General features: G+C 52.2%; 1 protein-coding gene across 1 annotated transcript; it reads left to right on the plus strand.

The window, feature by feature from the left end:
- On the plus strand, window positions 1-27,808 carry DHRS11 (dehydrogenase/reductase 11). The gene is made up of 7 exons (XM_075440446.1): window positions 1-135; window positions 15,459-15,668; window positions 21,642-21,736; window positions 22,191-22,320; window positions 23,021-23,113; window positions 23,770-23,835; window positions 24,834-27,808. The coding sequence occupies exons 1-7, from the start codon at window positions 4-6 to the stop codon at window positions 24,873-24,875; spliced, it is 768 nt and encodes a 255-aa protein (XP_075296561.1). The 5' UTR covers window positions 1-3; the 3' UTR covers window positions 24,876-27,808.
- Window positions 27,809-27,927: the final 119 nt, after the last annotated feature.

A 27,927-nucleotide genomic window follows, 5' to 3' on the forward strand; every position in this document is an offset into this window, starting at 1 on the left:
GCCATGGAGCGCTGGAGCGGGCGGGTCGCGCTGGTGACCGGCGCCTCGGTGGGCATCGGCGCGGCCGTGGCGCGGGCGCTGGTGCAGCACGGCATGAAGGTGGTGGGCTGCGCTCGCAGCGTCGACAAGATCGAGGTACCGGGGCTGGGGGGCGGGGGGAGGTGGAGGGGGAGCCCCCGCGGGCGGGCCCCGGCCGAGCCGCTGCCGCCTCCTCGGGAGGCCCCGCCGGGGCGGGGGTGCTGCCGGCAGCCGGGCCGGGCCGGGCCGAGCCGAGCTCTCCCTCCCCGCCCCGAGGCCGGTCCCCGGCTCCCCGCCGGTCGGGGTCCTCCTGCGGGAGGGGGCAGCCGGGCCCCGCCGTGCGGGGGTGCCGCGGCCCCGCGGGGGTTTCCCGGCCCGGGGGAGCGGGGCCGACCGGTCGGACGCTGCCCGAGGGGGGTCCGAGGTGCCCGTGACCGGGGTGAGGGCTGCGGCGGGGGGAGCGGGGCCCGGCTGCCGGTGGGGTGTGACCGGCCCTCGGGCTCCGGCAGCCGGACGCTCCCCGAGCTCCGCTGAGAACGGGGCTCCGGCCCTGAGCGCGGGGTTCCCGCTGCCACGAGCATCTCCGGGGCCAGGTCAGAACCCTCCGAGCCTTGAAGGTGCTCAGAAGAAACAGTTTCTGCGGGATCCCGCTTCCATCGCGGGCTGCGTCCGTGGGCTTTACCTCGCAGCTGTATAAGCTGATTTACTTTGAGAAGTTTCCTCCGAGGGAAGGAAAAGTTACGGTCCGGCAGCGGGAGCGTTGTCACCTCGGTTTGGTGGCTGCCGAGCCCAGGGAGAGCCGCGCGAGCACCCCGTGTCTGTGTGTCCTCACCACAGGCTATCGCTAAGGACTCGCTGCGTGCAGGAATAAATCGTCCGAAAAATCATGGAAAACAAGGCTGGACGTTGCCGCTGCCGCTGAGGAGCGGGGTTAAACACAGAAACGCTCGGAGGAAACCGAACTTTTTCCGTTCTTCGTTGTGAATCAGAAGGGCAGCGCGTGCAGGGAGGGCAGAACGCAGCGATGCGGCGTGCTGAGCCGTGCTCTGGGGCTGGCTGCTGGTCCTGGGCTGCCCGGGGTCTCGGTGCCGCGCTTGGCGGGGAGCGTCGAGCTCCCCCGAGGCTTCCCGCCCGCGGCGGAGGGTGGCGAAGGCGCTGCCGCAGCCCGGCTCCACGAGGCTCTCGTAGCCTCGCCGTGCCGGGGAAGGGACGCTGCAGAGGATGCTGTTGCTTCCCATTCTCCTCCAAAAAGGAAAGAAAAGCCATTTCCAAGATTGCCGTTTCCAATACTGCTCTTTCTTCTGGTATTCTTTTGAAATCTTTTGATTTTCTTTGGCAAAGAAAATCAATGAAACCTGTGTTTTCCTTCAGAGCTACAGAGGAGTTTCCTTCCTTTCTGAAGCCCGAAAGCTTTCCTTTCTGAAACTTTTCTGGCAACAATGCAGTATAGATTTAGGAAAGAGTAGTCTTGTAAAGGCTTTGCCTTTTTGTTGGAGTCTGCACAAAACACAGTCACGTTTGATGTAGGTGATTTATCGGGGTTGTGCGGTGTGCGTGTGTGCTGAGCTGTGCTGTTTGATGTCTTCCAAGGCCCTGGTTACTGTTGGATTTCAAAAACTTGCCTTTAACGCCGCGGCTGATGTTTGTCCCTGCTTCCTTCTCGCTCCTCTCCTCTCTAAGAACCCAACAGTGTTAGCAGCGCACGGTCATTAGCTTCGGTAGGTGTCTGGCCTGTGTTTTGCTCCATTGCTATTCTGATTTTATTTATTGTGAAGCATGTTGCCTTAAAGAGGAAGAAAATCCTGGAGGTGCTGCTTGCTCAGGGAGGGGATGGTGCTGGAGCACGAGGTGGTCCAGGGTCATTCCAGGAACAGGTCCATCACCTCCGCTGGCTGCCAGGAACGCGTGTGTCGGCACAGATGAGTCCTGCCGTGCCTTCGGAGCAGAGCTGTTCACCATAACGAAGCTTTCCTCCAGGAGTGTCACCTTGTGGTTTTTTTTTTCTTTAAAAAAAAAAAAATAAGAGGAAGGTATTCAGGCATCAGGCTGTTGAGCTCGCGCTGGGACTTGGGACTTTGGCCGTGGCTGTAGGAAACTGTCTGGAGGAGCAGGAGCTGGCGTTGGTGCAGGGGATGACCGTGCTGCAGCGGGCGACGCGGCCAGACCCCGTCTCGGGAGCTGCTGCTGGGGCTCCTGCCCGCTGGAGGGGCTTCGGCTGCTCCGGGCGGTGGGAAGGCGACGGGCAGGTCCTGCCTGCCGTCGGCGCTCTGCGAGCACGTCGTTACCTTGATTAGTTATTGTGTAACCAGATCTGTCCACAAAATACACTCATCGGTTAGCTCCGGCTGCTGGTTTTCCAAGCCGTCGTTGCGGGGAGCCTTGGTGGGGGGACGAAGGATGCGCTGGTTTGGGGTCCCACGTGAGGGGCAGGGTGGGGGAAGCGCTGCCGATGCTCGGGGCTGGGGCGCGGCGACGGAGGGACGAGAGGAGAGAACGAGGAAGGAGCTGAGGGCTTGGCGTTGCCAGGTGTGAACAGAGGAGAGGTTAGAGCATCGCGGCCGTGATTGCTGCAGGACAAATCTTGTTGCGGTATAAAATTGGATAATTCGCGAAATACCGCTGTGGATAACTGCATACTGAGGAGCAGACCTGGGAGATAAATCAAGGCAGCTTGAAGTGGAAAGAGTGCCAACAGTACGGCTCAAACCCAGGAACACAGCACCCGTGTTGTAGCACAAAAGCGTGTGTTTTCATTCACGCTATGCACCAGTCATCCGTTGTAAGGTGAAGTGGCTGGAACCACTCTGTATGGTGGTTTTATAACCTACTGTAAACTGGTGACCAAAAGAATACGTTGTCTTGTGGGGAGTTTAACTCGGGCAATAAATGCAATGTCAAGATTTCTTTATCTCTTGGAAAATCAGACGAGGGCTTGAGGCAAGGTAACGAAGGAATTGCAAAGTTGTGGTTTTGATGTTAAACCCGTGTCGTGGCTCCAGTGCTCTTTATTTGACTTTTGAAATAAAAATGTTAATGGCTTACAAAACCTGCAAAAGTCTCTCTTTTTTTTTTTTCATTCTTTTCCCTTCCACTGGCTCTGTAGAAAAGCCACGTGCTCGACTTGCCTTGAGTTAGTGTTCCGGCTGACTTCGGTGCTGTCATTTCAAGACTGGATTTGATTTTCCTGTTGTCACATCTTTGTACGTGCAGGCACAGCCAGCGCAGGCTCCGACGCCTGGGTTTCCCCTCTGTAATCGTATCTGGCTGGGACCCCTTAGACCACGGCGTTGACCCTCCTGCAGCCTCGTGTTCCCCACTCCTCGAGCCACCCTTGTGAGTGGAGACTCCACGTGTGGGTTCTCCAGCAGGAACTTTTTTACTGTAGTCAGACTTTGAGGAATAGGATGTGATTAAAATGGCTTTATTTTACTTTTGCGTGCCAGGAGATAATTTGGGTTGAAAGCTTGCTTTAAATGAGAAGCCGAGAGGTACGAGCAGCTGGCACAGACGTTTGGCATGTGCTCTTGCTGAGTGTTTTCTGCTCTTCAGATGCCTCCACACGTTCCAAGTCGGGAGCGAGCGTCAGTGCCTTCATGAATTAGCCAAGAGTTTTTAGCAGCCTGCAAGAGCAGGCTTTGGTGGCAGCTGCTCCCTGTTAGCTGGTCACCTTCACAGGGACCCCCTCGCTGAGCACGGGGGTCTCCAGCGCCGAGCAGCTTTGCTGGGATTTAGTGACCTCGCGCAGCTTAGCTGGTACGGAAGGCACAGTGAGCTGCAGTCACTCCATCCCGCAGACAAAAGGCAGAGCGGCGCTTTTGATGGCTTCCCTACAAGGCTCGTCAATGAAAGTTCTTCCTGACAGTCTCCAGAAATTCATGTTTTGTGTCTGACTTCTTGCAGCGGCACAAAATGGTAGAGTGACCGCAGATACGGGGTCGCTCTCTGTGTGCAGGACAAGAAGTTCCCCCCATCCCCCAACTGGTAAAACGCTCTCTGATCTTTTTTTAAGCATGATGCAGAAGTTTTGTTTTGCAGTGTTCTTCCCCTGGGATGAGGGGAAGCTTGGGAGGGGTAAACGTAGGGTCTGGCTCAGAGGCATGGTAAAAGCATCGAGGTATTCCGGTGCTTTTCTTCGGGATCACAGGAAGGCAGGAGACAGGGAGCTGCTTCCGAAGAGTTTGCTTGGTATCGCACTCTTTTTTAACAGTCAAATTTGATTGCATGTATTTTTATATTTGTAGAGAATGGCAAAAGCACCGGTAGGAGTTCTTCCTCTGGATCCGTGCATGCATGGCGGCTGCGTGACCGGGGCCGTCGCCGGTGGGAGAAGCTCCGGTTGGGGCAGCCCCACCTGCTTCAGGTCAGGCAGCACTGGATGCTGCTGCACGAATTTTTGCCAGAAATCTTCCAGCAGCTCCTTCATTCCTTTGATACCTTGCTGGAAGGTGGCCAGGGGCGTCTGTCCCTTTTTTGTGAGGTTTTTCAGCGGAGCTGCACAACTCAGCGTGCCGGCTGGCTCGTCTTGTACGGCTTCCCCTGGGATCCCGATCTGCGAGGGGAATGCTTTGGGTCTGCTGCAGGCCAAAGAACAAAACATCTGGCTGCTTCGGGGAGACTGGTGAGCATCCCCTGAAGCAGTGGGACCTGGCTGCTCTGCCAGAGGGGCAGGGGGTCGGTGGGGGGACCTGCTTTGCTGCTCTGGGAGGGCAGCAGGTCCCCCCACCGACCTTCTGCCCCTCTGAGCGAGGAGAGATCCAGGCCAAGATCAAAGGTGTTGGAGAGATTTAATCATGGATGTCATGTTGTAAACAAAAAATATATATATATTTTTTTCTTTTTCTCAGAACAGGCTGTGCAGGAAGCAATAAATGCGGTTTAAAATACAAGGTTTAACCGATTCATTCTAATGCATTTGTGACAGTTATTGATCAAAGGTAACATTTATAGCCGGGGACTGCGTTGTCAAGGTTAAATCGTGCTCAAGAAAAAGCCTTTGATAAGCTGAGCTATTGATTGCAGACTCGAGCAGGCCGATCTCTGAAGACGCCGGTGCTCTCTTCGGCAAGCAGCGCTCTGGTGGTGTGGGAGGAGGAAGAAGTAGCCGAGCCTTCCTCCCGGGAGCTGAGCATCCCGAGGAGCCATTTGCAGGCTGGCTGTTTGCTTCCACCAGGCTGTGAGGTTCTTGACCCCTTCGGTGCTCCAAGGTGGTTAATTAACGGCTAAATTGTTTCGTAGTACCTGAATGTGGAGTTTAATTACGTCGTGTGAATGATGTTGATGGCGTGGAGGTCAACTGGTAAAAACTTTGGCCTCCCCCTGTGAATGTCTGTCCGGGGCAGTCGAGCTGTGGATGTCCCCGTGGTGGGGTCTGTCCCTGTGCCCTGCAGCCCAGACTGGGTTTCGTGGGGTGTTCCTGAAAACACAGGTTTGCCTCTGTGCCCGCAGTGTCTTCATCTCGTGATTTACAGCAACGGGCTCATGGCTGAACGCAAGAGGTGTGAGTTTTGGTGCCCGGCTCCCACCCGCTGGGCAGCCTCTGCGGCTCCCGTCCTCCCTGTGCCGGAGCTGGATGAGCTGCCGTCCCCAGGTGCTGGTCGTGGACCTCATCGCTGCCCCTCTCCTCTGCCCCGTCGCTCTCCTGGCTTGCAGGCTGCAGAGCTGTTGGGCTGTGTGGTAGCCCGACGAATGATATTTTTTTTTTTTTTTAAGACAGGAGGAGCAGCTCCAGGCAGGATAATCCCAAGGTATGGGATTGTAAATGTGTAAATGAGCGACCTTCAGAATCTCCTTGGCCTCTGGAGGGGCTGGTTTTGTGTTTGGCGAAGGCCTTGCCTCGGGGACGGTGGGTGCTCAAGGCCTCCGAGGTGCTTTTATTGCCGTTTGTCCCTGACCAGATGCTTTTGTGGCTAGATGAGGTCCCGTAATTGCTGTTCTGAGTAGTGGGAACAAATGCTTTGCTGTCCCGATGGTTCTCCTCAGCCTTGAAGCTCAGGAGGTGCATGGGGCTAGGATTGCTTTTAAAGGGGGTTGGGTTCCTCCTCCTTCCTCCCAAAATGTCCTTTATCGCAGCAGCCCCCCCCCTTCTCTGCTGCTCTTTGGTTCTCTGTGGCTTTGCAATAGCACAGCGATACCAGGGTATGTTGTGCTTGCAGCCTTAAAAATAAGGAATAACCGAGCCTTTTCCGGGATTTTGGGGATGTGGTGGGGTTCTGGTTCTGCTGCTGCCTTCCTAGGTAACGGGGCAGATCGGGTGGCTGTCCCGTGCCTCAGTTTTCCCACATAAAACCTGGCAGCTGCCGCCCTGGGGAGGTGGGGGGGCTGTACGGGGGCAGCGTTCGGACCTGGAGGGGTTTTATTCTGATCTGCGTTTTGGGTTCATGGGGCAGAGAGGCTGTAAATACGATGGTGGTGGTCCTGGGGCTTGTTAATAGTTAAAGCTCTGCAGAAAGCACTGGCTGTGCCAAAGTCGAGCTTTAACCCTCGCTGCTGCCGGTGTCCGTGTGGGAAGTGTCAGTGGTGATTTCCTGGGTGGGTTTGCACCCACCCTGGTTCATAGGGCAGGGTGGGAGCAGAGGATCTGGGGTCTTGCTCCTTCAGCCAGACTTTTCTCCCCATTAGGCTCGTGCAGATCGGCTGCAGCTCTGCTCGGCCTGACCGGGGCTTAGCATCGGCGTAGGTGTGAGCAGCGCTGAGCCCGCCGTGTCCGTCGGCGTTGCTACAGATGTTTAATCGCGGCACCCGCAGCTGCGCGGTGATGGAAGGGGTAATCCCTGCGGTTGCTGCCGCTTGCTGCGCCTGGGCTGGGGCGTGCGGGAGCCTTCGTCACGTTTGGCAGTGGGGTGTCAAGCTGGGGCGTCTTAAAATCCGGCACCCATCATCTGGGGTGCATTAGGAGGAGTGTGGGCAGCAGGGCGAGGGAGGTTCTCCTTGCCCTCTACTCTGCCCTAGTGAGGCCCCATCTGCAGTGCTGTGTCCAGTGCTGGGCTCCCCAGTTCAAGAGAGATGAGGAGCTGCTGGAGAGAGTCCAGCGGAGGGCTGCGAGGATGAGGAGGGGACTGGAGCATCTCTCCTGCGAGGAGAGACTGAGGGAGCTGGGCTTGTTCAGCCTGGAGAAGAGAAGGCTGCGAGGGGACCTTCGAAATGCCTCTAAATATCTGCAGGGTGGGAGTCAGGAGGACGGGGCCAGACTCTTTCCAGTGGTGCCCAGCGACAGGACAAGGGGCAACGGGCACAAACTGAAGCAGAGGAAGCTCCAGCTGAAGATGAGGAAGAACTTCTTCCCTCTGAGGGTGACGGAGCCCTGGCCCAGGCTGCCCAGGGAGGCTGTGGATTCTCCTTCTCTGGAGATATTCCAGCCCCGCCTGGCCGCGGTGCTGTGCAGCCTGCTCTGGGTGACCCTGCTTGGGCAGGGGGTTGGGCTGGGGGACCCACAGAGGGCCCTGCCAACCCCGACCATGCTGTGATTCTGTGATCTGAATTTTGGTACTGGGGAGCACTGGGAGCTGGAGGGGGAAGGCTCGCTCCTCTCCAGGCGTGTGTTAATCTGCCTCTTCAGAAGAGGATTTGCTGAGGATTACACGGGAGCTGATGAGACGGGGATGTGCGGGGACCGCGGCTCTCGCCCTGCCCTCGCTTGCTGCCGTGGGGATGGCGCTGGGGAGGAGCGGGAAAACATCCAGCTCTGCGGGCTTCGGAGCGGAGCCCGGCGTGTGGAGAGGGGAAGAGGCCGATCCGTGATCCGAGGCGAGCGCTGCTGTTGGGGTACAGCTCTCGGTGACAGCAGCGGGTGCTGTGCAGGCGGCCGTGCCGGCAGGCGTGCTGTGTCGCAGCGAGGCGTGGGGCCCGGCCAAGCTCCTGGAGCCCAGCGGCCGCCATCGATGCTCAGGTTTTCCTGGGCCCCCCAGTGACGAGCTCGCTGTTTGGGTGTCATCTGCTGCCTCTTCGTCTCGCAGGTGGGGACACTGGGGCTGGGGAGGGGGAAAGCCTGCCGGTGAGCTTGTGGCAGAGCTGGGAACGGGTCCTGGCTGTCCTCGGGAGTGCTCCCGAGTCTCACCCACAAGGTACGGTGATACACTTGGTTACAACACACGTTATTCAGAGTGGGCATGTGCCGATGGTTTCTGTGGACCTCTGATCACGCCCTAGATCTTCAGGCTATCGCTGGGCATCTCAGACCTTCAGTGCTGCAAGATTAGGTGGAATTTGATTTAATTAAAAATAAGTAAGGAAATGTTTTTCGACTCCTTGAGCGTGGTGGAGGTGTGCTCGCTTGTGGAGATGACACAGAAGGCATGTGCCCTGATGTGAGGGTGCTGAAGCTCGGGCTCGGCTCTGCCCTCCGCGTGCTGCGTTCGCAGGTTGCCTTGGAAATCTGCGCTCGAACGGGCAGCGATCCAGCCTGCGACGCGGGGACCATCGGGCCTGCCGTGTGCGGGCACTTGGGCATCTTGGAGCTACGTGGTCTTCGAACCCTGCTTGCAAAGGCAGCCAAGGGCTGGTGGAAGACCTCCAGACAGCAGCTTCAGTCTTAATAAGAGTTCTGGGGTTCTCTGAGGAAGAAGAACATCCACGGGCCCGGCTTGCGTGGGCACCTGCTTTATGCGTGGCGGGGCTGAAGGGCAGGCAGGCACCTGCGACGCTTGTTTTAGGGTAGTTGTACCTCAGAGTGAGCGCGAGATATTGCTCTAATGAGCTGTCATCGGAGGAGCAGCGTGTTTCCTCCTCCCCCACGCCAGCCCGTAGCAACGTGATCTGAGCAAGCAGTAAAAAGAAAAAAGAGTGCCTTCAGCCTTGACGTAAGGAGCGGTTGTTTGAATGCCTTAAGGTAGCAGGGACCTTCGGGGCAGAATAAATGGGGCGACTCGGCTTGTGTGTATGAGACTGGGAATTTAAAATGGAGTGTGCTAGGAAAAAAAATAATCTTGGTTGTTTAACTACTGAAAAAGTGCAGGGAGGGCTTGGAAAAAAGCAATGTGAGTCTGGAGCTGTCTGGTAGGCCAATTACCAGTACTGGGAAGACGTGACTGCTCAAGCAGACCCCTGTTTAGCAGGGAGGCTGGCTTCAGTGCCTGGGATGAAACCAGCTGAAGGGCTCCCTGGGGCCACCCCGCACCCATGGGCGAGGAGGTGGTGGGCGAGGAGGTGGTGGGCGAGGAGGCGGTGGGCAGGATGTTGCTTGGCCCTTACAGAGCCCCTGGGACAGGTTTGCTGGGCCAAGGGCAGATGCCGTGCTGACGTTTGGTGTCCGGAGCCTGGGTGGCATTCAGGACATGTCCCGGACAGCTGATGCCGGGGATATGCCAAGATGTAATTTTGTGCTGTCTCCAGTGGGTATGGTAAATTGTGGCAGCACCACGGGTGTGAGGAGCCCGGCAGGAGGGAGGGCTGCCGTGCCGTGCTCTGTAACCCTGCTGATGACCGCAGTCACGACGACCCGGCTGGGACTGTTACCCCTTAGATGCCTCTCCACGGTCTGCTTCTCGCTGCTGGAAGTGGATAAAACAGCAAATGGGCCCAAGAGGGACCCCACGGTTTTATTCCCTTCTCTTCCACAAAATGAGATCGGATTTTTCTGGATTATTTATTACATGAGTGCTGATTTTGTGTGCCACCTGTGAGTCTTTGCAAGGAATGTAAAGTCAGTACATCTAGGATGATACAGGGTGAAAAAAATACATACAAGGACTTAAATTTTGTCCAAGTTTTGATCACTTTTTTTTCCTTTGCCTGTGCTGAGAGGTGGTCTGTTTCTGGACCAGTGTGAAAAATTCAGTCTGCCTGCTCAGGCAGCCTGTACTTCAGATGAACTTCAGGTAAATGGTCTGAAACTGGTGCTAGTCCTTCTTCGTCTGTACTAGGTTTTGGTATTGGTGTCCCCAGCTGAGTACTGCACGTTTGCTTTTCCTTCAGACCTTATTTTCCGAGCTTTGCCATCCCCACCGTTCTGCCTGCCGTCCTGGAACAGGCACGGATCAGAGCTGAGGAGCGGCGATGGCAAACAATCAGCGAAAAGCATCGATTTAAAGCTCAGGAGAGGGAAGGAGAAATCACGTTACTGTTTTATTCATTTGAAAACTCCTTTTAGACTCCCATGGAGGCCCTGTCTGGGCACCTGGAATCGGGCAAAAGGAGCTGGAGCAAATGTGGAGTAATACTCGTCCTTGGATCATATATGGACAAAAAGCCCCAAGTCCCCCTCGGCCCTAGGAGGGGGCTCGAGTGTGATTATCTCTGCTTTGCAGGTGGGGAAACAGCTCTGAATCTTGCAGTGGTCACAGAGCACACGGTGGAAATAAACCTCAGTCTAGTGCTTTATTCGCTATGTAGCTCTTCCTCTATTCTGCTGTCGCACTGGTATTAAATCTTAATTAAAAGAAGCTTCAAACTTGCCAATCAGTAAAATGAAAGGATTTGTAAGCCCCCAGTTTTCTTTCACAACTGTGGTGCTGTTCGTTAGGGTTTTTCTCCTTCATTTCCTTTAGATAGCAGAGGTAATTGGGGTGACTTTGGTTTCTCTCCAGTTGGTTTCTTGGTACAGCGATGTGTTTAAGCGTAAGCTAAATCAGTAGGATGCAAGTACCTGTGATGAATGGCAGGTCAGATTAAAAATTACCTAATGACTTCTTCTGGCTTCAATCTCTCTGAACTAAATGCGTCTGAAGTTAATAGGATGGTTTGCCAAATAAAGCCCTACGTGACTCTCTTTTTTTTCCTCCCCTTAAGAGTCCCCTTAAATGTTTGTATCAATTAGTTCTGTAAAACCATTTTACCAAGACTGAATCTAAATGCATGGCACTGTGCCCTTCCCGAGTGTTGCACACACAGAGAACATTAACCCCTTCTTGGGACACCTGATGTGTTATTAACATATGGAAAACATCCCATAAATGCGAGGCATGCTTTTAGACCGTCAAAAGCAAACAACTAAGTAGTTGTCTATAGTAAGCATCATGACCAGGTATTCTTCTTTGTCTTACTTACACATAGGTGTTAGGTGGTTTTTTTTATCTGCTCATCCATTCATCCAGCAGCGCTGGAAGCTGAGATAAATCACGGTGATGTCAATGGAAAAATTGATGTCTAAGCGAGAGAGACATCGCAGTGTGCGTGAATACTGCCGCATCGGCTCGTTGCATCACACGAGTTCTTCCCATGCCCTTTGTGGGAAGCTGGTCTGTCATGGGTGTTGCAGAGCTTCCCGGGTACTGTGTCCCTGCTGGGTAGCGTAGCAGAGTTACGTGGGGGAGGGCTTGCATCCATGGCAGTGAGTGTCTCTAGGTTAAAGGTTTTAATGCATAGGCTCTTTATTTTTTCTTTAGGTTGCATTATTCCAGTTTGTACCAGTACCTGTAGCACCTGGCTGCCCATTTCCAAGCATCCAGTGATAACGTTGTGGTACAGAGGCATTCAGCTCTTGTTTCACATCTACACCTCCAGCTGCTGGAGGTGCTCTGGCCCTCTCTGTATTGATGGTCACTCTCAAGTTGCTTAAGCAATCTGGAAAACAAGGTTTTTCCTTTTTTGTTTTTCTCTCCTTGTGCATGTGGTGTGCTTAAAGTGGAATGAGCATTGAGTGACTTAACGGATGCTCTGAAAAAATACTGCAAGCTTTCTAATTCAGAGAGTTGCTCTACATAAGTCTTCTCTTGCAAACTTGCCCGCAGTTGATGTTTCTTTGAAGAGCCTGTGATGACTCTTTATCTATAGATGGTTGAAGCCCGTTCAGCTTCGCCTGGATGTCAGTGGTGTTCGGCACTTCATTTTCAAAGAGAATTTGTTAGCACAAGTATAGTCTGAGAGATGAAAGGATCCATGTCGAGTCTCGTGTGAGGCGGCGAGACACCAGACAGGAAAGAAGGATCTTGAGAGATATTTTATTTCTCTGGTCAGTTGTGGCAGAGAAGCCTTTCTCCGAGCGAGAAAGAGCTTTCTCTTGGTGTATCTGAGACACAAGCTAAGGAGATTGACTGGGAAAATGGGATGAGCAGCTCCACGACAGCCGCTGCTGTCCAGAGCACCCCTTGTTTCGTCTGCTCCTTCATCTGGGTTGCTGTGCTGCAGCCCGTGGTGTTTAGACCCTGTCTGCCTCCATCGAGGAGCTCTACTGAACAGCGAAAGGTTTCACCCAGTAGTGAAAAGTGACAGCTGAACATGGAAACGGAGTTATTAAACATGGCGTTTCCCTACGGGCTGTTGATGAGCTTGTCTGTCCTTTCCCATCCGTGCCGATGGGCCTTTCTTCCCTCCAGCCAGCTCTCCTGGCACGAGTCGTCTTATGGGAGACTCATCCCAATCCCTCGTCTTTTGGAATCACTGGCGTTGCTTGATTCGAGTTCAGCAGGGCCAAGGTCAGCTGCGCTGGTTGCTGCCGCGAGCTGTAAGCTTTCCTCCCCGCAGCTCTGGGATGCACCGTGATGCTCGGCCTCGGGACGCGATGGGTGCCTGCTTTTCCTTGCAGCGTGTGAGTATTGTAACGTTGAAAGACAGCCCCCTGCTTTACCTGTGATGAGCACTGACACCAGCAGTGAAAAATGGAGGCACCACCGGAAAGAGAACTCAACCCAGCTTTCAATCAAGCAAACTAAATGTGGTCTGGCAATTGCAGGCGGTGCCAGGACATCAGCCCTCTTCCGAGAGCAAATGAAGACCGCACTCTTGGCCATGACCTGGTGAACTAGGAAGGAAAAGTGCCAGACGTGAGCCATGGTACTTTACAAGCAAATACTGGATGGGATGGATCCCTTAGTGGAGTGCTCGAGTTTGGGCAGTGGGATGGAGAGAGCTCTGAAGCTGTCATCTTGGTGCCAGGGTATGAAGAACGTGGCTGAGGGCCCCTTGCCCATTTTTCCCTCCTGTGTCTTTGCAGGAACAAGGCCCCGTCCCTGGAGTGGTTCAGCACCTTCCGGCAGCCCTTCATACTGCTTTTAATTTTCTAAATGCTGCTGTTGCAGACTTTTCCCCCAACCATTTTCTTAATTGTGTACTCTGATCTTTAAAAAGTATGTATTTTTCTACCATTATCAGCACATAATCAACAAGCTTGCAAGTATAGCAAAGTGAAACCAGCCGCGGGAGGGTGCAGAGAGGTACGATTCAGTCCTAGGGGCACCTTTGCTCTCCGTCGGGCAGAAATATTGTCTAGCTCAGCCCAAGCAGAGCTCTCCAGAGACCGAGATGCTGTTGGGATGTATCGATCTCCGGGCTGAACCCAGCATGTCCGTCCCCTTCTCGCTTGGTGCTGTGAGAGCAGTAATAATTATGCTTGTGTTACTGCAGGGTCTTCACTGAAGCAGTACCCTGAAAGAAGAGCAGCTTCTGGACCAGATCCTTAGACCTGGGCTGGTTTCAGCTGGTGGTCCATGAAAGCTGTGGATTTCTGTGAAAAGCAAAGCAGAAAAGCTCAAACTCACTGTTCAGGGACTTGGCTCACCTCTGCAGTGCTCTTGGATGTTGAGAAACGTTGAAAACAGTTTACCAGAGCCACTTGCAACAGAGGAATTAAAATGAATGTGCTTGGGGCGCAGAGCAGGCTTTGGAGGTCTCCTGGCATGTCTGTCCCTCTCCCAGTAAGGATGCTCAGCCCTGCTCTGTGTAAAACTTGGCTAAGAGAAAAAGCCACTGACAGAGAGCACGCTTTATGATTTGGAGTTGGGAGCCCATTCACATCTTCAGGTGGATTTTTTTCCCCTTTCTGGACTTTGTGGCATCTAACCGAGTCGCCAGCCCCCCCAGTTACCCTGAGGCACGTGGCTGTCCTGTGCTGCACTGGCTGGGGAGCAGAGAGCCGATTCTAACGAAACTTCAGGGGTCAGAAGCTGCAGGTTTCCCGGGCGTACTGGCATCTGATCTGCGGGATGGCACGCTGGGCCCCTGCTTTGGTTTGGCATTCGCCAGGTCGGGTGGTGTCTGTGAACTGATGCAGCCCCACGAGCTCTCCTGCCAGCCCGTGCCAGGGGAGTGGGTGCCGTGCTGTCTGCAAATTTTTTTCTTCTCTTTCCACTTTCACTTATGTTCCACGTTTTATTTCCTTTTGTCTAATATTTATTTCAGAATTCGGACATCAGGCTGGCTGACAGACTCTGTGAATGTCGCCAGTGCTGGGTGGTTTTGGGGCCAAGACTGACCCTGAGGCAGCTGCCAAAAGACCAGCTCTGCTAAGTGAAAGGGACAGGGGACCCGGGGGCTTGCTAGCCTCCCCTGGGAGAAAGACACCTTCGAAGCTCTGGTTTGTCACCACTTCCATTAGAACAAGCTGTGTCCAAGGCCAGCGTGGCTCTCCAGGCTCCTCCCCATGCCGGTATAGATGGTGGGGCTGGTTTCAGCATCTGCCTCCTCCACAATGTGGGAATTTCTCTGTGCGTCTTCCTGGAGGGCTGGGAGGAGCCGGGACAGTCTGGGAGGTGAAGCTGTACCTCATAGCAAGCAAAAAAGCTCAGCATCCCTCCAGTGCGAGCTTCCCGCTGGTGTTTGGTGTGGTCCCGGGTGCTGCAGCTGGTGGCCCAGCTTCTCTGTGTCCTTGTTTCTGGCTGAGGCCAGGTCAGCAGCCACCTTCATGTGCAACCACTGTTCACTGTCCTCTGCTTCCAGCCAGCGGGCTCCTGGGCTGGGCCTCGCTCCTCCTTTTGTAAACGGCTGTGAATTCAGTCCTTGGTATGCAGGGAGGAGCCGTGAGGAGCGGGGGAAGCTGCCTCTGGCAGGAGAGCAGCTTTATTGCATCCTCTGAAATGTCACGTTGGTGAAACCGCCACGGGCGATGGCGTTCGAGTGATTTGGTGGACGTTTGTAGCCAGAGTCCGTCTCTCCGCAGAAACCAGACATCACGTGGCTCTCGCCTCGCGCTGGAGCTGTCACTGTCGCTAATACGACACATCAGAGATGGGATGCTGCTTCTCATTAGCATCAGAGGGTAAAGGGCATCCTCCAGAGGATCTGGTGTGGTGGCTGCCGCATTAACACAGGCAGTCGGCAGCAGCTCTTCGCCTTTCCTTCGCTTTGTATCGTCTAGTCTGATAAAAGACCTGGATGCTTGGAATAATTGTTGGTAGTGGCTAACGAGGAGTTGTCAGGCATGCGATTGCCGTGTCCTTTATCCGTGTGGCAGACCTGCAGCCCGGTGCTGCGGCAGTATTTATTTGTATTTTGCCAGCACATGCTCGCCTCGACCTGTATTGCCTGGGGTGATGGACGAGCACAGAGCGCGTCCTCAAGTTTAATAACCTGAAGGCCGGAGCGCTCAGACTCTCATGTATATCGATACTTCTTTTTTCTTAATTAGCATTTAAAATGATCCTTCCCATGTGCCTGCTTTATAGACAGGCTCGCCAGGAAGCCTGCCGTGTTTTGTTAACCCTGGGGTGTGTTTTTAAGCAAATGGCTGGATAAGCTGCTCCATGAGAGGAGGAGGCTGATGGCTGTTTTCTTCCTTCCTTTCTCTTCCCTAGAAGTTGGCAGCCGAATGCCAGAGTGCCGGCTATCCGGGGACCCTCATCCCGTACAAGTGCGATCTCTCCAACGAAGAGGAGATCCTGTCGATGTTCTCCGCCATCAAGACCCTTCATCAAGGAGTTGATGTCTGCATCAACAACGCGGGGCTGGCTCGCCCAGAGCCCCTGCTCTCGGGGAAGACAGAGGGCTGGCGGACGATGATAGATGTGAGTAGGGCCTCTGGCAGAGCAGGATGTGTGCTTAATTTTTATTTCTTCTGGCCACCAGCACCATTGTCCCCATCTGCTTACTTCCCCTGTGCAGCGCTGAGGACCTGCTTCCCAGCTGGCTCTGACGTGGCCCGGGTTTGCTGATCGGGGAGGTGGAAAGACGTCGTGCTCTGCTGAGCCATGTCTTCACCTTGGACTGTGAAAACAGCGCTTCAGCAGCACTTTTTCCTTTAGCTCCATGGCTTTGCAAAGGATGATGAGCCTCACTTTTTTTTTTTTTTTTTTCTTCAGTAAAATAGGAAATTGAATGCCAAGCACTGGCTTTTGCAGCTAATCCTGTTAGTTGTAGCAGTGGGTTGTAAAATGGGCAGATTCTTTTTGGCTTAAAAAGCTGTAATGCTTTTTGTCTTTCTAGCTGAATTTTCTGCCCATAATCTGGTTAGAGCTGGATATGAATGAGGCAATTTCATATGCCGAACTGGGAGTCTGTGCAAACAGTCCATGCTGTTTACTAGCAGCGCTGCTCCCTGCGTGCTGCTGTGCATCTTTTTGGGACTTCTCCATCTTTTGTCGTTATGTGGTGGCCCTTTTCTCTGGTGCCCAGCACTGGCAACCTCGGGCCAGTCTGCGTGCCCTTGCAACAGCCCTTTTGTACTGGGCTTCCTGAAGCTCTGGCTGGTGAGATGCTGAAACAGGAGCTTTTACCGAAGGTGATTTTTCCCCTCCTATACTGTATACTTTTGTGCATGAAAGCATCGTCCTCACAGGAACAAGGGTCGAACTCATGGCTTTGACGAAACCCTGCAGCACCTCCCGCAGCTGTGAGAGCTTGTCCTAGTGAAGGAAAAGACATGTCTGTTTGAAAAGGTGCTCGAAGCTGTCGGCTCCGGGCTACTATATCCGACAGTGGAGTGAGCTGGGATCTGTTGGCTCCTGTGGCAGCCGGTGGCTGTTCATCCAGCAGCAGATTCAGGGGCTGTGTAAACCAAAACAGAGGTACATCAAGGCCTCAGACTCCTGCTGCCAGGGCAAGAGGTGCCGTATCCCGGCTAATTAAGTTCTTGTTAGGATTTTGGCCGGTCTGCTGGCTGCTGTGACTGCAGCCAAAGCAAGCTCAGCATTGTCTGCCCAGCCAGGCTTTTGTGCACCCCTCAGCCTGGGTCACTGCACAGCCGCATCTCCCTGTCCCCGGTTGCCATGGAGTCTTTAAAGAAAATTAAGTGAAGTGTAGCTGAGGCTGAGCTGGTGTAAAGCAGGGCACTTCCCAGCGTTGTCTCGCTGCAAGCCTGGCCCTGCGGGTCACCTACTCCTTGTCCTGGTCGCTGTCCTTGCGTCTTGTGTGGATGCCTCCGTGGATGCTGCGTGTCCCTCACACTTGTTTCTCTTTGTTCTTCTGACCTTTTGTTCTTTGTAAGGTGGGCAGGCTGGGGAGACACGTGGCTTTTGCCAGCCAAAGGCCCTTCCCCTCTCCGTGCTCCCTTCCCTGGCTGCTCAGGTGGGAGTGCTCCCTTTGACTCGCATTCCACCACTTTTAGGGAGCAAGATTTTGGAACAGGGATTGTCCTGCATGAGACACTCCTGTGTTGGTACTTACAGTGGCTCAAATTTTTGGGAGCCTGTGGCGTCCCCCTCCTTGTGGGTGCTGCTGTGTGCACCCTTTGGAGCTGCTTCGGGGTGATGGATGGGGTGGGAGGAGAGGCAGGGTGGTGGCTCTGCAAGTGCAGCGTTAGGAAACCAGGCTGGGGGAATTTTTTTATTCCCAGAGGTGATCTGTATGGCTACATCTGCTCTCGTCTGCTTGGCAAAAATGCTGTCGTAGCACTTGGAACAGACCGAGACACCCAGGCCTCCTTCATATACTAGCAGATTATTTTCCTCTCGCCAGCTTCCCAGCAGCTGGTGGGTTTGCTCTCAGCTTGTGTGTAATTGTCTGAATAACACTTGCACCTTTAATGTGAAGGTGACGCCCTGGGACCCTCCGGAGCCAAATGCTTCACCCACCTCAGCCTAGGCAGCCTGACAAGCCCGGGGTTTGCTTTTTAGCCTGTTGGTAAGTGTAGAAACAGCTCAGGGTTTTGCTCTGTGTCCCCAGTTCTGTGGCTGTGACCTCCCTGCTTGGAAATCTCGCTCCCCAAGCGTGCCGTGGCTGGGGTTTGGGGAGGGTTTGGGGAGGGATCTGCGCTGACAGCTCTCCCCGCTGTCGCACACCAGCCCCAGGGAAACGCTCGCCAGGCCCGTTTCTCCTGCATGCTCCGAAGCTCTCGGAGGGTCAGGCCGGGGGAAGGTTGCCAGCGCCTTTCACGGGCCACTGGGCTTTGCAGAGCCGAGCGGGAGCAGGGAGGCTTCTTCCAAAGGTCCCTTGGAGAAAGGTGGTAGTGAGCAGCGTGGTTTGAGAGATGCTGCTGGAGAGTTTTGGTGTACTTCTGGCCTGCAAAACGGGAGAAGTTTCTAAACAGCTATCGATCTATCCATTTAGGAGGCATTAGGGCCTTAAATTAAAAGTGGGGTTTTTTTCTTTTTTGGTAAATTGATTTTTTTGTTTGTTTGTTTCCATGCATTTTTTATGAGATTTGCGGCCCCCTCCTTCCAGGCTTCCCTCTTGGTATACGCATTCCATAAAATTTCTTGTTTGGCATCTAACCATCAAAATCATGTTATCATTTACTTGTTCCTCCTCCTTTTTTAGCATTCCAGTTCCTGGTTGTCTGGTATTTGATCCCAAGGGGGAGCTGCATCTCCCTGGGCTGCAGGAGTCTCACCCTGGGAATCGCCTCTCCCGTCGCTTTACAGCAGCACAGAGCCCAGCGCTGCCAGCCAGCAAATTCTGTGGGTGTGCAGGAGACAGCGTGTCGCTGCAGGCAGGATCTGAGCCCGTCATCGTTCGGTTCACAGCTGCCCTACCTTTTCTCTCTACTTGTTTGTGAGGCTGTGCTTGACATGAGGCTGGAGCAAAGTCCTCCAGCCGTCCCCGATCCGCACGGGAGTAGCCGGGGCTGGGTGCTGTGTACACACTGACTCCAAGCTCTGGGATTTGAACAGCTCCTTCACATTTTACCTACTGACCTTTACAGCCAGGAATCCAAGCTGAACTTCCCATTTGCACTGTTCAGGGCACAGAGGACTGCAGCATACATCCTCTCACTCCTCTAGACACTAAGCAGGTTTGATTCTTCTTGGCACTGTTCATTGATCAGCGAGGCTCTGTTCTTCTTGCTTTTAATACTGTCTGTGCAGAGATATGTTTTCTGTAACCTGCGTTTTATATGTGCTTAGGAGCTGGGATACTAATTTTGATGCCTTAGAAAAGGCTGATTCTGGGAAGTGAAGTGCTCAGTGCTTCCAGGAACAGGATCTTTTATGCTCTTCCAACCTGGCAACTGGAACTCATTAATTACTAGAAAATGTGCCTTCATTGTTTCTGTTGCATTAGCACAGACACGCGGCAGTCCCAGGCCTGCTGCCCGGTGCAGCACGCTGTGCAAAGGCAGAGCGCAGACATGTTGGCCATCTTTGCTAAGGGACCTTTGAACCTTTTGTTCTTAAAATAAGAACAAGGTTGAAAAACGTCTTGCGTGGATATTTATAACAATGACCTTTAGACTGTTTCTTGAAGCGATGCAGCCCCAAGACTTGCTCATTTTACAGGCATGTTTTTAGGTTCCTGAGTGCCTGTTCCACATCCTGAAGTGGGATTTCGTCTGAAAATCCTGTGGGTGCTATTGGCAAAAGGCAGTGAGGCAATCCCAGCTCAGCTGCCTTCCAGCCAGTTGTTTTGTTGTACCAGGGTGTCTTATCGTACAGGCTCTGGACTTTCCCATGTGGTTGTTGACTAGTATCTTGCTTTGCCAGTAGTTGTCAAAACGTTGTAGCTCTACCCACGCAAGGAAGCATTGCTCGCTGTGAGTCACAGCGTTGGAGCTGGGGCTCAGGCTTCAGGCTGATGTTACCCTCTAGTGGCCTACAGAGATGGAGTGGAGCAGTGAGCAACTGCACCAAAGACAGGGTGGGTTCAGGGTATTCTGGAGCAGGGAGGAAAACGGAAATGTTGTTTGTCACCAAGGCTTTTTATACTAACAGTTGCCCAGATCCATATCTGAAAGGACTGGCCGCTCACTCGGTTAGTATATCAGACTGGAGTGGGTTACTCCTGCTTTCCTTGACCACCTTACTGTGAAATCCAAAAGCCTTCGGTTGCCCTGCTCTGGGCTTTGCTCCAGCGCTGAGGTGGTTGTACAGTGCCACTTCTGCTGACATGTCTGCTGCCTTTCTTCCTCGCACAGCCAAGGTAAATCTTCAGCCTGGTGCCAGGGGATTTATCTCTGTAGTTCCAGGTGTGATGACTGAGAGATCGGTCAGTGACTGTGCTCAACCAAAGTGCACTTGGATGAGGATGATGACTCTACTTGTTGTGTTGCCTGGGTACTCCAAGATCAGATAAGCACGCTATTTATCTATCGCCAAGACAAGAATTCGTAAGCATGGCCTCTACTAATGAATAGGAAATAATGACTGAGACAGAAGCAGTGACTGGAAGATCTTTCAGCTGACCCCACTCGTCCTTTGTGTGCTGCTCAGTAATTGCATCTCTCAAATCCATCCCTTTCTGCCTCATCCTTGCTGGTCTCCAAACTAATGTTCCTCTCTTGCATGTCCTTTTGTGCTAGCAAGTGCTTGTTAGCCTGCCCCATTCTTGTTTATAAGCTTCCAAATGATGATAGCCAGCCCTCCCAGGTATCCTTCACTCACTGTCCACAAGTCCTTGTTCCTGCTGCTCCTCCCATTTGTAGTTGCATCTGACTTATGATACATCAGAAATTTGGTTCTTCCTGGAAGTTTAGTTCACAGCAGTGTTTTTAGACTTGCCTGGCCTGCTCATTTAGTTAGCAAAGTGACATGCCATTAGGTAGGGCCTGCCAGTGCATCCTGCCTTGAAATGGTTACATCCTTTCTACAGGGCTTCAGCAGATACTTTCTACCTTTCAGCTACTTTTCTGACCGCTGTACGCTTGAGAAGTCAGCACTGCTGCTGCGGTGGCTTGCTCATCAGTCGTGCACACACCTCTGGGTGCTTTGTATCCCAGCTGTGGGAATTTCCGTATCTCCATCTTCCTGGAAACTTTAACTCTGTGTTCTATGGTCAGCAAATGCTCAAGGCATCTGCGTGTTAGCGGTGGGACATTGCAGGGGTGATACGGCTGGGGTTATCTGAGCCACAGTGGTGCTGGGCAGTGCTGGTCCAAAGAGCAAGAGCCTGGAAAGCTCTGGATCCTGTGCTAAAAGGACCGGATAAGTTGCTGTGTCCTTTCTTCCCTGGCTTATCCAGTTAAGGCTGAGGGAAAATATCAGTGGACAGTGTGACAGATTGGTGGCTTTCGTATCTGCAAGGTTACTTGCCCATCCTGGCCCTCCCCATGGCACAATGTGATCTTTGGCTTCATTTGTGCACGGGACGCTCTTTGACCTGTTTGCAGTGCCTCTGAGCGTCTGGCTCTCTGACAGGCAATATCTGGGGATTTCCTCGTTAACTAGCTGACCTAATTACCTGCTGTTAGTGTCCCATCAGCTGCCCAAACACCAGTGTGCTCAGTGCTGTACAAAACAAACAACTTTGTCTCCTGGACCGAGTGCTGACTGTGGGGAGATGGGTTTGCTCTCCCTGACTTTGCACTCTACCCTCACTCTTGCCCCTAAAACCGTGAAGTCCGTTTATTTCTGGCAGAGGCCAAGGCTGTCTCGCAGAACAGGGGATCTGTGCCTGCCCTGCCCAAACCGCTTGCTGCTGCGGCGTGACGCGGGGTGTGCAAGGCGTGCGGTGTGCGTATGTGCATTTCCCTCTGTTGGCATTTGCAGGAATTGCCGTGGGGTGGGGACTGGAACCTGCATCCACGGCTTCGGGCGTGCGGGGGGCAAGTCCAAGGGTGCCAGGCAGGGCTGCTGGTCTGAGTTTCTTCTTCTTTTGTCATCCCTCAGGTCAATGTGATGGCTGTGAGCATCTGCACCCGAGAGGCCTACCAGTCCATGAAAGAGAGAAACATCGATGATGGGCATATTATTAACATTAACAGGTACGCAAGGGGGGAATGTGGGATCGGCCACACGGGCTTCCTCCTCCCTGCCTCGTAGAGAGGATTTAGGCAGTGGATCTCTGAGCTTGGAGAGGGCTGATGGTGCCTGAAGAGGAGTTTTCCAAGGATTGCGATGGTTGATTTTTCAAACCACTGTTGTTTAACCTCTGCTGGTCTAAATACAACAAAGACTGAACCAGGGAGAAAAGGATAATGCCAACCGCTTGTGATGGTGCAAAGCTGAAGACTGAAACTTCTTGACCAGCTCCAGAAAACCGTGTCAAGAAGAGCCTCTGGTGTGCGTTTCCCATAGGAGAGGGGAATTCCTCGCGTAGCCATCGTGTCAGTGTCTCTTTCTGTGTTCGTTGCAGTGGTTTGAGTATCCTGTTGGTTCTTTCTTGGGACTCGGCTTGCCTCTCACCTCTCAGCACTTTCCTTTCTGCTCTCTCCTCAGCATGAACGGCCACAGTGTTGTGCCACAGTCGGTGGTGCATTTTTACAGTGCCACCAAGTATGCAGTTACAGCCCTCACGGAGGGGCTGAGGCAAGAACTCAGAGAAGCAAAGACCCATATACGAGCGACAGTGAGTACTGTGGGCTCTCTTCCTCTCTCCTGCTTTTGTGGGTGGTAGAGAGCTGGCAGGCTTTATGGGGCAGAGGTTTTCCCTTTGGAAAACAGGCAAGGAAATGCAGATATAGTGCTCAGCACACTGGGAATGTTCAAGTCCTGTGGCCAACTGTCCTTGGCCACCGAGAGGGCTCCATGCCTCTGTTTCCCCAGGTGGAGAGAGACTGGGGGGAGGAGAAGGTACAGCAGCAATTAGCTGTGTCAGATAATAAACTTTAGGGGAGCACAATATGGGCAGTTGCTTGTCGGGGAGCAAGCGGGGCTCGTGACAGCAGAGGCAGGCACTCAGCTGGGCTCTTTGCTCTCCTTCAGAACTTGCATCTCAGGAGTGATGTGTCCAGAAGTTAATTGGCATTGCAAGTTTTTCTGTAATTTTCTCTGCTTCTCTGTCCCTTTGAGGCATAAAGAGGGAAGTACCTGTCAGCGGTTCCCCAGGGGTACCTGCCACAACAATCGTTAAGGCAAAGTCTGCTCTCTTAAACTATTGCCCTAGAAAAAGGGTGGGGAAGGAGAACAATAGAAAAGGAGCTGTGTGGGTTTGGTTTTTTGCTTTTTCAGTGCTAAAAAGTTTTCTCTCTTTTTTTTTTTTTTTTTTTTTATTCTTTTACTGAAGGGGAATTACAAATCCTATTAGGATGTGCTCTGCTTTTTTCCAGTGTATATCTCCAGGACTGGTGGAAACGGGATTTGCTTTTAAACTTCATGATAATGACCCGGAGAGAGCTGCTGCAACCTATGAGAGCATTCGGGTAGGACATGGAGAAATGGAAACAGAGGGAAGTGGCTCTGATTATGGTTTAACAGTCTCTCTCCTGGCTAATAGCACAAGGAACTTGTTCTGCAGAGTGCCCAGTGCTTTCCAGGGTGTAATCAGCATCCTCAAAGTCTCAGCACTCAAACCTCAGATTTTGCACTGGTACTTACACACTATGCAGATTTTCATTCAGGTTCAGTTTCCGAATCCCTATATTTTTCCTCTTATTTTGGTGTTCCTTGATATAAATACTAGTCAGCTCTGACATTCTGCAGGCTGTGACTTCTTTATTGGAGAGACGATATGATAAGCAAACGTGCCTGCACAAGATGGGAGAGCACGTTGTCTTGCAGGTGGCTAACATGGGCTTTCTTGTGCTTCTCTGGCAATTTTTGGTAAGGCTGGCAATGCCTGACCTGGCAGAATGACTCTGCCAGTAGGAAGATTATTCACAGCAAATGGAGAATTATCAGCACCAGACACATCCGTTGTTAATTTTTTAATGGATTACTTTTTCCTGCTTGCTTGCATCTTTTTGACATGCCCCAGTGACACTGTCGAAACTCATTATTGACGGTTAGGAAAGGAGTGATCTTGTGGTTAACTTCCCGAGGTGCCCTTTGACTGAGAATCTCTTTCCTCTCTTTCCAGTGTCTCAAAGCTGAAGATATGGCTAACGCTGTCATATATGTCCTCAGTGCCCCACCTCACGTACAGGTAGGCTGGGGTTGGGTTGGAGGGCTCTGCGGTGGGTGGCTGAAGGCGGAGAGGGTAACTGCTGCCCTGACGTTTGCTAACCAGCGTTGCAGCCGCTGGATCAGCTCTGAGCTTAGCAGAGCCTGGGCTGGGATTAGCAGAGATCACGTTTGTTTACACGTCCCTTATGGCAGCTATGGGATTGCGCTGCTTGGGTTGCTCCCAGCCCTGCAGATGGAGCAAAGGCTGCTCTGACCCTGGAGAAGGACTGCGCAAGGCGGGGGGAATGGGAGAGATGTGGGTGTGTTTTGCCCTTTTTTTGGGTGGTGCCATCTGAGATTTGCTGACAGCCTTGCAGCAGGGTCGGATCCTACCAGCTGCCAAATGACGTGTTGGGCCTGATCCTGCCAAGTGCTGTGCACCTCCCCAAGGGTGCTTGTGCCGCCAGAGGGACTTCCCTCTTGTGAAATGAGAAATAAGTGACCAGCTTTGAGCTGGAGCCAGGAGGAGGCAGGAGCAGTGTCAAAGTCTAGTATATGTAACATAAAAGCTCCTGTTGCAAAAGCAGACTTTGATCACGAGAGGTTTAGCAGCCCCTCGTGTGAACTCTGCTCCTTTGGAGCAAGACGTGGCTGTCTTGACACCGGATCAGTAGTGATAGCTGGCTGCCTTGTCTTAAGAGGGTAAAAAGTCCTGTCCGTGGCTGATCGAGCAGTGCTTCTGCTTGACCCTCGGTGAGCAGGACCAGGCTAAAGACTTGAACCAGGAGAGTTTGTAATCAGTGTCAGCTTGCACTCTTTTCTGCACAGCTTTGTGCTTTTATCCCTTCTGCTAAAGGCAAAGCAGTCACATTCACCTTTATTTCTTTCTAATATCTCAGTTAAGCAGGCTCATTTCTAGTCACAGGATCTTTCTTCATGTGGAGCTTGCCCCTGCAATTGTGCAGCACAGACGTGCCCAGTGCAGGATTTAAAATGGACTCCTGTGCTCCAGTAAAATCCTATGTTGGTGTCTCCTAGATTGCAGATATACAGATGAGGCCCACGGAGCAGATATCATAGCAAATGAAGAGGAGCGTGAGCAGCACCGTGTATCCACTCCACTTCGAACCCTCTGGCAATTTAGGGTTTCGTCGGCTGGCAAGCAACGTTTTAATCAAGTACCAAGGATCACATCTGAAGAATTATTTTTCTCTCCCTCTCTCTGAGCTGCTGCTGGTGCTGAGCCAGTTTGAAAAAAAAGTAGTAGTGGGTCTCTTTCTCCCCCACTCCTTTCTGAAACTGCTGAAGAGTAAACTGTATTTGAAAATAATGCAGGGAAGTGGTTTGTGGAAGATTGTTGTCTCCAGGCTGGTTTATTCTTCCTTTTACTTTCTTTTGAAGGTTTGATCTTATTTGCTGGACATAGGTGAAGTGGCACAAGATGTTTGCCAGCTTCAGTGTGCTTAGGGTTTGAGATTTTCAGTGGATGTCATACATGAATCCATCTAATTTGGGGGTTTATTTTCATCAGATTGATTACTGATGGTAATGATGCATGTGATACCTTCTACTTCTTTCAAACTCCACTGCCCTAAACCCAGTGTACGATCTCACTCACCTCCCCAGACCTTCCCTTCCCATTCACACGAATCATGCCTGCCAAGTTTGAGGAAGTATAAATGTGTGCGCTTGCTATTTCTCTTTCTTTCTAGGTAGGTAGGTGAATAGTTGGAGGAAAAGTACCTGTACTTGTGCAGGTTAGAGCGATCATCTAAGTGGCATAGTTACAGTAAGAGTGAGTTGTTTGGTATTTTTAATAAAAACTAAATGTGTGCTGTCTTGTGATCACCTCTATGCTTGGTATCATCTCCCAGCACTCTTGATGTTTTTGTATGTGATATTTGCATGCATGGACACTTTTCTGGAAATATTGATCGGTCTTAGAAAGATGTATGGTGCTGTTTCAATGCTGGTGCTGATGAGTTGGAAATGTTGAAAGTTTGTTTTTATGCAGAGATACAAACTCGGAGAGAGGGAGTGAAATGAACCATGCCGAAGCTGTCCAGAATGAAAAGGTGTTAGTGGGGGCGTGTGCCTGCAAAGCAGCAGGTAAAAGGTCTGGTTCGGATCTCATACGAGTTCTCCGCTGGGGCAGCCTCGTTGTTTGCTCTAGATTTATTCTAACTTGAGGGAGAAGAGAATCAGCCTCAAAGCTGACATGTGCAGAGCTGGAGACCACTTGAGTTGTCTTTAGACTCTTGCGGCATGGCAGAAGCACGTCTGTGTGTAGTCCAACCTGCTGCAGAGCTATGGAGCTGTTAATGTAAATGTTGCCTTACGATCGCTCCTGCTGCGCTCTGGACTTTCTGTGGTGTTTTGGAAGGTGAACCGTTGGTTTAGGTGGAGCAGGTATGGTCCGTTGATCGGAGTGGAGGATTGGGAGCCAGAGAAACTTGGGTTGGATTGTTTTGCTTACACCAGCATAGCTCTGTGGGAGCTTGTGTGTGTTACATCACCGTAAGGGAGACCAGAACAGGGCCACTACGTCATGAGTTTCCACTCCCTATAAAGACTTGGACAAGTCACTTTACCTCTCTGCCTCAGTTTCCCCATCTGTAAAATGGGGATAATAATACTTACCTACCTCACAGGGGTGTTGTGAGGACTCACAAACTTTTGTAAAGCACTTTGAATATGAGAAGCGCTATGTAAGTGCTGAGTGTTGATATGAAGTATTATTATTAATTAAATCTTGTGATACATAGAATTCCTTGTGCCAAAGGTGAGCAACTGTAGAAGGATACAAGGAAAAAAAAACAGTAAAACATTCCTTCATAATAGTGAAACAAAGGCAATTTGCCCTGCTTTTTTTTTCTCTCTTTACAAATACATGCTCATGGTGTGTTCTGTCCATTACTCGTCTGTCACCAGTATCTACGGGCAGGTACGCGTAGCCTCATCTCTGGATTTGGTCTTTTAATTTGCGAGTGAAATTTGTGGCCCGTGGTGCAGTCTCGCCCCACTGTAGTGCGCTGCCCTCCTACCCCGTGCCGAGGCGGTGGCTTTGTGTGGGTTTTTGGCACAGAGCTGGGTTTCACCCGCGGCACTGGGTTAGATCATGTCCCGCAAGGAGCGGCCAGTCCAGGTCTGCACGCAGCCAGCGGTCCTCACTGCAGCAGAGAGCCTGCGCCAGCTGGAGGAGCTCTTCAGTCTCCACCACGATCCTCAATTTGGGGGCACTTGGCCAAGGAAGGTTCAAGCACTACTGTGCTTTTTTTATAACGCCCGTGTGTTATAAAGTTAGACTTGACATGAAAACTCCTGGTGTTTTCCATAGGGTTTCTTTTGCAGGAGCTTGTTGAAATTCAGCAGATGCCCTGTGCAGCGTGTGCCATCTTTTTAAGAGAAGGTGGTTGAACCAGGAGGCCAAAAAAAAAAAAAAGGTTTGAGAAATTGGAGACTTCTGAGCAGAAAAGCAAATGAGCAGGGATGTGGGTAGCACTGGTGAAACATCTGAATTGGTGGCTGCAGCTGTGTACAAAGTTAAGCAGATGTTGAAATGCATGGCTGGGGACAGACCTAACTTACCGCTGTGAAAGGAGGCTTTGGAGAGAATGGCTCAAGATGTGAGGCCCTGAGAAAGGGCCGGTCTGGGCGGCTGCTCCCTGCAGATACTGCCCGGCTGACCCGCAGCCCTGGAAGTTTGGGTTTTTTTCCCCAAAAAAATGTTTGTAGCATTTGCAAGTCTAAAAAATAACCTTGAAATGATACCCAGTCTATTTTTCCATTTCAGATGTGTTTTTAGGGGATAATTCCTGCTGCCCGCTAGCTTCCCAGGTGAAGCAGGGCCTGCGGAGGGGTTTGGCGCGGGCTGCTTGCCCGCTCTGCCTTGCGTAACCTGGTGGGAGCTTGAGCCACCTTCCTGCGATGGCATGGGGTTGGCTGCACCACTCCGAGGCGTTTAAACACCCCAGACGGCAGGGTGAACGTGTAATTTATCAGTAGGTTTCTAATTGTGAACTGTAAAATAAAGAATAAAGAGAGAGGCACACTGCGGTCCTTTTGTTGCGTATAGAGTCGTTTTTGTGTTGAAACATAACGTCCTTTTCACTGTTCACAGCCGAGCCTTTCC

Source organism: Opisthocomus hoazin, chromosome 20 (genome assembly GCF_030867145.1).
Source record: "Opisthocomus hoazin isolate bOpiHoa1 chromosome 20, bOpiHoa1.hap1, whole genome shotgun sequence".
NCBI lineage: Eukaryota > Metazoa > Chordata > Aves > Opisthocomiformes > Opisthocomidae > Opisthocomus > Opisthocomus hoazin.

Coding starts and splice junctions, on each gene's coding strand:
- DHRS11 (XM_075440446.1), top strand. CDS start 4: ATGGAGCGCTGGAGCGGGCGGGTCGCGCTGGTGACCGGCGCCTCGGTG. Junction 21,737..22,190: donor CATATTATTAACATTAACAG/GTACGCAAGGGG, acceptor CTCTCTCCTCAG/CATGAACGGCCACAGTGTTG. Junction 23,114..23,769: donor CAACCTATGAGAGCATTCGG/GTAGGACATGGA, acceptor CTCTCTTTCCAG/TGTCTCAAAGCTGAAGATAT.